The sequence below is a fragment of the Ochotona curzoniae genome, unplaced genomic scaffold (genome assembly GCF_017591425.1).
Source record: "Ochotona curzoniae isolate NIBS_2020 unplaced genomic scaffold, NIBS_Ocur_1.0 contig_3190, whole genome shotgun sequence".
In the NCBI taxonomy this organism is placed as follows: Eukaryota; Metazoa; Chordata; class Mammalia; order Lagomorpha; family Ochotonidae; genus Ochotona; species Ochotona curzoniae.
Genome location: NW_024465751.1, coordinates 20739355 through 20749315, shown reverse-complemented (window position 1 = coordinate 20749315; position 9961 = coordinate 20739355). Strand labels below are relative to the sequence as shown.

Genomic DNA, 9961 nt, shown 5'->3' with positions numbered 1-9961 from the left:
GAACTGAAGGTGCGAATGTAAGATCTCTCTTTCCCCATTTCTCTGTAATTCTTTCAAATAATGAAATAAACATTTAGTTACTCTTTATCACAGACTGATAGTAAATCCTTACATTTATGTGGTGTGATAATTGCCATTTCAAGAAGAAATGATGTGAAAATACATCCCAGTGGTTACTCTCATGTCCTAACTTAGCAAAATAAAAGAACCTTTCTATTTTATTCTCCATGACTTTTGCTTTAAAATAGTGGTAGTCTATAAAGCTCTCAGATCAGTGAGCACTGATTTAACAGAGCTTCTGCCTTCCCACTAATACTTAATGAGTCTCTGATGAGTCTCTGGGCAGGCTGTGAGCACGACAGGCAGGTGTCAAACAGAGCTTAGAATCTAGTGATAAACAAAATGATTAATCATTGCAATAGGGCAAGTGATTTTGGGGAGAGGAAGTGCAGAGAGTTCTAAAGCAAATGAAATGGGCACCTGACCCCGATCTGGGAAGACAGGCAAGAAACTCTAGGAAAGAAATAATAATAATAACAACAACAACAATAATAATATAAGCAGGACATGCTGTTGTTGTGAACATTTTCCTTCAGGTATCTACAAAGGTACTTGGGAAAGAAAAGTTGCTTTTACAATATGTTAATAAAACAAACCATATTAGAGTCTACTGGATACTGATGAAATAACTGTGTCTTAGCCCAAGTCAGAGTGTTTAAGTAATAATTTCTAATATTTCTCTGTGTTGGAGTTCCTGGCTCCTGGCCTGGACCCAGTCCTGGCTCTTGTGGCTATTTTGGGGAGTGAGCCAGTGAACAGAAGTTTTTTTTTTTTTTTTTTTTACCTGTCTCTATCATCCTGTTTCTTTTTTAAAGTAGATAAGCAAATGAATGAATAAATAAAAAGTTCAAAAAAAAATTTCTCTGTGTTTCTCTAAACAAAGGGCAGTGGAATAACATATGCAAGGTGAGAGGTGATGTCTTTCACTATCTCCTCCTCCTTCCTCTTCTCCCCTCTTTTTTCCCTCCTTCCCTCACCCTCTCCTCCTTCCTTCCCCTATCCCTCCTAAAAGTGAAACCTTTCTTAGCCTCTTCCAGGCCCTAATCATTGTCTAGAAGATACTGCCAGGGGAGAAAACTAGGAAGGAGGATCCTCAGCCTTCTGGTCTTGGTTTTCAAAACTTATTCAAAGGTAGGCATTTCCATATGTCTGACCTTGCAATAAAAAAAAAAAAATCTTTAAAAAAAAAGGTAGGCATCTGTAGGTGCTTATGGATAAGTCACAGGTAAGACAATGATTAAAGAACGAAGCCCCAAGGTATGGAGCAACTATCCCTCCAACAGCTTTCACAGGAATGGGAAGTGAAGGTGGGAGGGCCAGAGGAACAGGAAAGACCCATGCAGAGCTGCCGGGCATGATGTGGGGACTGCCAGGGAGTGCAACCGTTACTGTGCTTAGTCAGTCCCAAGCACCTGTGAGTATCAAGGCCGGTGTGGGAACCCCAATTTCTCATGTAATGCAAAAGTAGTTAAAAGGGCCTCATGACCTAGAGACCCTTGGAGATGGGGTCAGTTTTGGCATCCAGCACTAGAAGGCCAAGTGTTCCTCAAAATGCCTTGAGACTGATCAGACACAAGTGATAAACAAATGGTGTGGTTGCCCTCATTAATAATGGAGAAAGTTGACAAACAGACATTACCTAGAATCACTAGTCTTCTCCAGAATGAATGATTAATGACGGAACTAGCACAGCATGTGGAAACATTAAAACAAGTGTGTCCTTGTTTTCAGACTGATTGGTGCAGTTATGTTATCATGTATGAGTTTTATTCCTCAAATTGGCAGCTCAAATCAATAATCATTTGTTATCTCAGTGTTCTGCGTGTCATAAACTTGTGAGCAGCTTAGCTAGGCAGTTATAGTGCAAGGTATATTTCATGAGTTTACAGCCAATATGTTAGCTTCATCTGCACCCTCTGATGGGTGTATAGAACCATAATGGAACATTTCTCATGTGGTTGGAAAATTACTAGACTGTTTAAGGAAGGTTTAGTTCCTTGCCATATGAACAGTGTGGGCTGCTTAATGTCTTCATGATATGAGAGTTAACTTTCCTGAGACATATTTAAATCAAGAGAATAAGGTAGCAGCCGTGCTATTTATGACCTAGCCTCAGAAGTTCAATTCATCACTCCTGAAAGATTCTGTTGATTACAGAGATCAAACCTATTTAGTGTAGGAGGGGTCACACAGGGTGTCCCAATTAGAAAGCGAAATTTACTGGGGCCCATTGTAAAGTTCCTCCCACAGTCTGACCTTGTGATTCATTAAGCATTTTGAGTATCAATCCACACAAATCAGCGTAGTCTGGAAAAAGGGAATTGCAGCAGAGCAGGGCAAACTTCAAACTGAGATTGAATTTTAGTACCTCAAATTGATGTTAAAATATAAAAGATGCAAATTTTATTCTTTCCCATCTCCTTATGTACTAAGATTCATAGCTTCCTGAATTAACTGCCAACATTTTTTCTTTTAGAAATTACCAAACCGTTTTTCTTGCTACATTCTTTGACAATCTCTCAGTAACTTGGCCACTCATTTCAGTCTAAGAAGCACTCTTCCTCTTTCCATTAGGCATTAAGGTCTTTATATGATTTCTTCTGGTAGTCCAGAACATGGACCTGTTATAATTCACTTTCCACAAGAGCACCTGCGCTGTGCAGCAAACACAATGTGGGACTGCCTTGGCATTCACCAGGGAGAAGTGAAAGCTGAACTTCGGGGTCTTCTGCATTCATATTTTAAACCTTCAATCAATTATCTATTGCTAGGGGAAATACCAATTAAATATTTGGTTTTGTATAAGTTTATTAACAGGCAATCATCAATGGTGGTATAGCAACTCAGCACTGAATTATCAAGGGACCTTTGGAGAAAGGGAATATCATAATTTTCTAGTACTTTATAGAGATTTTGAATTTTGGAATGATTGCAGAACTCTTGCCATTTTCAGAGTTATATTGTTATTCTTAGAAAGACATCCTAAATACTCTAAGTCACTTGAACACACCTGGAACTAAAGTAAAAAGAAAGAAATTGCTACTCAGCTATGATGATGAGCGCAGGACGTTTAGTGTCTTTGGCTATCAAAACCTTTAGGATTAACTCAGCTTTGGAGCTGAGGTCATTCCCTTCTTGGGATGGTCAATAATAGAGCATGTGGGTTTACCAGACCTGACCATTTTTGCCTAGTGGGAACATATTCTATGGGTAATTCACTAGGAGCTCCTCACTGATTTTGGATGTTGGTTTTTCAGAGCTAATGCATGGTCTGAGGTTCTTCCTGCTTGAACTTTCTGCATCTCTTTCACATATAACAGATATATAACAGATATTCAGCATGGCCTAAAGGCTCTTCTCAGGATCTCCTGATTCCTTCCCCTTTCCTCCACATAGTATGTTCCCAAAAAACTCCTTGCTTTGCTAACTCCAATGCAATATCTGCTTCCCAGACAACTAAAATGAAAAGTTACTACTTGTTAGGAACCTATTATGTGACAGATTGTATCACAGTGTATTTGGAGAAGCTACTTAATCTCTCCTGACCATTTCAAGAATTGAATGAAAAGATCTGGAAAGAGCAATTGGTGTTGTTCCTGGTACACAATATGTACTCAATAACTAGTACATAAATTACAGAGTATATCTGTGCCAGACTGATTACTATTATTATTTATAATGCTTGCTATAAAATCAGCAAGCACTGTCATATTCATTCATACATGAGGATACTAGGATTCAGTAAATAACTTGCTCAGTTTATTTAATTTACATTGCTAGAACATGTAACCTGGGATTAAAACTCAGCAAATTCTGTTGAAGAGAGCAATGTACATGTAGACTTGCAAAGACTCCATGGTTATTACGCAGAATATAAATCCCACAAACTTAGCATGGTTATATACAATTTGTAATTAATAGATTATCTTGGAAATTCTCATAATTTTTAAGTCTGTCATCTTATTTTCAAGAAAATATGACATTAAATCCGTAGACAGACATCAAAGCCAGACATGTATCTAAAAGAAAATAAGAATATGTCACCATTACTCATTGATGAGTTTCAATCAGTTATTATTTTCATGGAATGGTTCTCAATATGGGTTTGTTCAGTGATTTCAGATGATTAGAATATGTTTAAAATTACATAATTTTGCTATGAACTGAAATTAATTCACTCTAACATCCCCTTGGCCTCACATCAAATGCTAATTGTAAAGAATCAAAATAAATGTGTAACAAACATTATGAAGAGAAGGAAATTAAATTTTCTAAATGAGATGGCAGAAATCTGAACTAAGCAGCAGCTTTTGAAGCACAAATTGTTCTTTACAGTTTTATACAAAAATCTGAAAATGTTTACCATCGCATGTCACACACACGCAATGCTGTTTCCCTATGAGTGGTGATGATGGGGTTGGTGGAGTGGGCTTAGTGGATCAACACTGTTTTTAGATACAGAATGTCAGGAAATGAGTCTTTTTTCCAAATAAATCCATGGGGATGAATAAATAAGCTTTCTTATGTTCAAAAGAACATTTGATTTATGATTTGAAAAATGACAAGACCACTTAAGTACTAAGCTGCTACTGATCTCTAAGCTAATTTTAGCTAACAGTGGTCATCATGTGTACAGGAAGAAAAAGATGTCCAGTAATGTAAACTGCACTGCAGCTTGGTGGCCAGGTTATGGTGGCTTAGATTCACAAGTCTGAGAGAATGACTTAGTGTATTGTAGCTAGAATGCTGCCATTCAACCATTGGAGAGAAGGACTGCACAAAATAAAAATTACACCCACAAGTACACATGATTTGAGCACAGCATGTAAGAATTCATATTTCTTATTCTTATATGAATGTGCTATAACACATCTTTTAGGAATACATATCTCTTAAAACATTTTTCTAATCAGTCCTGGTCCTATTGTAGAATGCACAGTCCAGATGTACTTGAGGACTGCTAGATATTTAGTACACAAAAAATGTTTCTGGAATATAAGTCTTATGCATGGAGTATTAGCAGAACAGATGTTTCCAACACATTCTGCTTTCTAACACATAACTGTATGTGAAATGAATGCTTGACAAATTTTAAAATATGTATTACAGGTGACAGCAAATTTTGAATAACTAGAAATGCCAATATTTCAGCATCTGTTGGTCTGTCAAAGGGAACATGAGCTCTTCTGTTTTGAGGAGGAAGCATTAAGTCATATAATGCTTTCTTAAAATGATTAAATGTTCAACAGTTCCATAAAACAATTTCATGTTCATCTTCCTCTTGGTAAATGAAAATCTACAGAAAATTTCCTTCCGAATGTCATACAGCACAGTGAAAATTTATTGACTGTAAACAAGATTAAATATGCAATATTTTTACTCAAGTAAAAAAGGGATTGCAGTTATGATCCATTAATGAGAAACATGACCTAAAAGCTATGGTATACTTTGTTTGAGAGTTGTAGTGAAATCAATTTACTTCAACTTACAACTGTCACAGTGAACAGGGGTTGCACACACATAATGTGAGATAGTTTAATTCACTATGATTGAGACAGTGCACAATGGATAGTAGAGTCTAAATAGATCATGTACATGTTGTAAATGCCATATTTGATCAATTTAAGAGAATTATTAAGATAGTAAGTGAATAAAGTAAACTTTAAAAGAGATACACTCTAAAATGTTGTGTGGGTCAATCCAGCTTAGTAAATTATTGACCTGTGTCCTCTCAAAAAGAAAAGTGAGCTGTTTATTCTGATTAGCTATCATCGAAACTATTCAAACACAGCCTTGTAGGGGAAAACATCATTAGTACAACGTAGCTTTACAGAAAAGAAAGGATATCATAGATCATATTCCTGTGTCTTACTCAGGTGCTGGTGGGGTCACTTAATGAGATGCTTTTCATAGTGTCTAACACACCTTATCAGTAATGCATGGACTAGTATAACCTAAAATGTAGCAGTCTGGATATTTTCTGGGTATTTATAATCAATACAGGGCAATGTTTAAATGCATGAAAGGCAAAACTCTGAGACATTTTGTAAATGTACAATTACAGGAGATAAAAATAATGACTGGTTTATGGCTTTACCTACAGAAAATATCTTTTATTTATAGTTATAGTTAAATGTTACAAAATGTTAAAGAAAATATAGAATTCTTGTTACTGACATGCCAGTGTTTTGAGTCTACCTGGGAAAGGCACATTTTACTAGCAATCAGAATACTATAATCAATAAACAATTGCTTTCCCCTACTTTGAGTGGTGACAGAAAACTGGTGATAACATTTTCCTTGGGTGCATTTTATAATGTATTTAATTTCTCACCTTTGACCAAAACAACTAATTTCCATAAAAATGACCCATTCTGTTAACAAGTAGTAGCTAAAAGTTGGACAAATCATTTCACTTCAGGGCCTCAAATTAAGAAATGTCCATGAATTAAACTATGGATCACCGCTTATTAGTATGCTGCAACAATATTTTTTAGGAAACAAAATGGAATTGATTCAATTTGAAAATAGAAGAGGAAAATACTTATGGGAAAAGCTGGTTTAAAATTGTGGAATTTAGGGCCCGGCAGGAATGGCCAGCAGCTAAAGTCCTGGCCTTCCACGCGCCGGGATCCCATATGGGTGCCAGTTCTAATCCTGGCAGCTTCACTTCCCATGCAGCTCCCTGCTTGTGGCCTGGGAAAGCAGTGGAGGAAAGCCCAATGCTTTGGAATCCTGCACCCGTGTGGGAGACCTGGAGGAAGTTCCTGGATCCTGGCTCTGGATCAGCAAAGCACCAGCCGTTGCACTCACTAGGGGAGTGAATCATTGGATGGAAGATCTTCCTCTCTATCTCTCCTCCTTTCTGTATATCTGACTTTGTAACCAAAAAAAAAAAAAAATTGGCGGGATTACGATGTATTCCTTAGCATTAGTTGTAAGCAAAAAAAGTTTGGAAAAAATGTTCTAAAGAATCATAAGTACATTCTATATCTGTAATGAAAAATCTTCTCTCTTTTAGTCTAAGAATTACAAAAGTGGCTTCTTTTAACCTAGAGTCCAGTGGCCTATTCCGTGATATGTAAACGAAGCTAACCATAAGGTTAACAACATACTGCAGCAGGGGCTTGGGAGATACACAATGAGCGGCATAAGCCATGCAACTGCTAGATCCAGAATCATTAGGAAAGCAATGACTATAAAAACAACACATCCTATATTAACCAAACAAGAGTTCATACGTGTACACACATAAAATGTAAGCATTAACTATCACCACTAATGATTTTTTCTTTCCAGACAGAAGTTGCATTTGCAAAATGAACAAGTGAATGTGGAAACAAGAGAGAAGGGCAAAGCACTTCCCGGGAAAGAACTGGGAGATGGGGTGTCTCCTCATAGGAGAGACACCCCTTTTTATTTTATAATCACTAATAAAATGATTTTAATCTACTTTATTTCATGAACTAACTTTTATTGTGTAGCACGTATTTCTCCAGATGACATGTGGCGAGGTTGAAACGACAGATTCTCTCAAGAAACTTAACTGGTAGTAGAAGGTACAGAAAGCATGCAAGGGAAATAAAAAAAAAAAGCAAAAAAAGGTAAATAGTATCTGAAAGTCACAAATTAGGGAGTACTTTTCATTTGGACACATAAGAAAGCTTTACAAATCAGATATGTGACAAAAGATAATTACGAATCTAGAGAGGAAGATTCTAGGAAAAATGAACAGGTGGTAAACGCCAAACGCACAGCAGAAAAGAACTTGGCGCGCTATAGGCAAGAACGGCAAGGGTCTGGTGGAGAAATTAAGTGACGAAGGTGGATGGCAGTTGGTTTGAGCAGGGCCTTTAAAGCACAGGGAAGCATCTGCAGCAGTTTTCATTGCTATGGGGAGCCAGGTGAGAGCTTTAAACAAAGGGACTTCTGTGATCTGATTTTTTGAGAGCAGCAGGACTGCTGAATTCAAAGCAGACATTACACAGTAAGAATGAAACAAAGGTTGTTAAAAAGCATCTAGGTCATCCACTGGAAGATGGTTGCGAGTCAGATTACTTAAGCAGCAGTTGGGATACAAAGAAGTACATGAATTTGGGGGGTAGTTTTTGGAAGTGCAACGATAGAATTCTTTGAAAGGCCGGGTTTAGGCTGTGGAGGGACAACAGAGGGAATCAAGAATACTTTTTCTATAACTTACTTGCTTCAACTAAGTGAATTTAGAATTAGTTTCATCAACTGTGACAGGGAAGAGTGAGAGCAGGGGAGGAATGGCAGAAATCTGGAGTTTGTTTGGAATGTGCCACCTGGAGTGGCACTGCAGTCAGCCATCTAAGCGATGTCAAGCAGGCAGCACTCGGTGTGGAGACAACTGATGAACTCGGTAATGACCAGCATATACACAGAATTTTATAGACACGGGTCAGTGCCTTCAAGGAAGTGCCATAAAGCTGCTTCCTCTGCAGTATATTTTTGTTCTTGCATATATTTATTTGAAAGGCAAAGGTCATCTCCCACAGCCAGGATTGGGCCAGGTTAAAGCCTGGAGCCTGGAAATCTAGCTGCATTTCCCACCTGGGTAGTGGACCCTGAGTATTTCTGCCATCGCCTGCTTTCTCCCGTGTTGTGGTACAGGTGGTACTGGGGTAGGGAGGGAAGCTGGTACTGTTGGAAGTCAGGCACTTGAACATGGGATGCAGGTATCCGGAGCAACTTCATATTCTCGTGGCATCAAACGGTACATTCATGTTGCCAGCCTCCTTTTTGTCAGCGTGTCATTTGGACGTCCGGGGGTGACTGATAAGCACTGACACGCTGGCAAGGCTCATGCAAAGTCAAACCCGGAGCTGGAGGCTGACCGGGTAGTTATCAAGCCAGGAGCGTTAACTGGGGCGGTCAAAGCCTGCCCCATGAACAAGGGATATATACCCCGGGGATAAAGGCCAAAGGTAGTCTCCCACCTCTCTGCTCTAAAAATACTTCAAAAAAAAAAAAAAATCGTGGAGTTCACTCACGGAGGCAGATATTAAAAAGCAAACCGTGAGCGAATTCCTTTGAAAGACCAAAAACTGCTGTAGCGACAGGCTATGAAGGCAACCAAGTACTCACACTGGGTAGTACGGAAACGATACACACATCTAAAGGGAAAGGAAAAATCCAACATTTGTTAAAATAATAATAATAATAATAAAGGATAAGGTAAGCACTAAACACCTCAGCTTACACCTGGGAATCCTCACGCACCGGGTGAGTCGCGTCACGGCAAGCACGCTCCGCCCCCTCCGGCGGGCCGCGTGCACGTGCGCGCTGGACACCGCCCCCTCCAGCATCTGGACCAATAAAAAGGGGCTTCGTCATCCTTCACCGCCCGGTCTCCGGTCACGTGACGGCGTCTCCCCGCCCTCTCGCTCCGCCGCCTCTAGGTTTTGGGAAGATGGCGAAGATCTCAGAGCTTTACGATGTCACTTGGGAAGGTAACTTCGGGCGGGGCGGGTGTGGAAAGACCGAAAGTCCGACGACTTCCTCGGGAATACCCGCTGCCTTCCGGGGGCTGGACGCTTCGGTTCCTCGTCGGTACCGGCGCTCCCTTTGCGCGGGCCGAGCCGAGGTGGAGGTGCAGGCTGACTCCTTCCTTGGTCCGGACCCGAACTCAGTGGCGTTTGCCACCACGTTCGCTCAGCGGTGGACCGAGGGCGCCGCTTCCGCGCAGTCTCACCGCTCCAGGCGGCTTCCGTGTCTGAGGCGGGAGGGACCGGTGCCGGGGCTGTCGCGCGGAGGAGCGATAGGTGGTTGCTGAAGCCTCTTTGCAGTCAAGGAAATGCACGGACTTGTAAGGCCTTGCAACGACTGCCCAGTAAGGTTCACATCTCATGCAGAGAACCTGTGCAATACAGAAGGGCCG

The 9961-nt window shown here is 40.0% G+C and overlaps 1 protein-coding gene across 1 annotated transcript in view; it reads left to right on the top strand.

The window, feature by feature from the left end:
- Positions 1-9471: 9471 nt before the first annotated feature.
- Positions 9472-9961, top strand: part of EMC2 (ER membrane protein complex subunit 2) — a 49657-nt gene continuing 49167 nt past the window's right edge. The window contains exon 1 of the mRNA XM_040979409.1: positions 9472-9533. Within this exon, the coding sequence (XP_040835343.1) occupies positions 9494-9533 (40 nt within the window). The 5' untranslated portion in view covers positions 9472-9493. The remainder of the gene's footprint in view (positions 9534-9961) is intronic.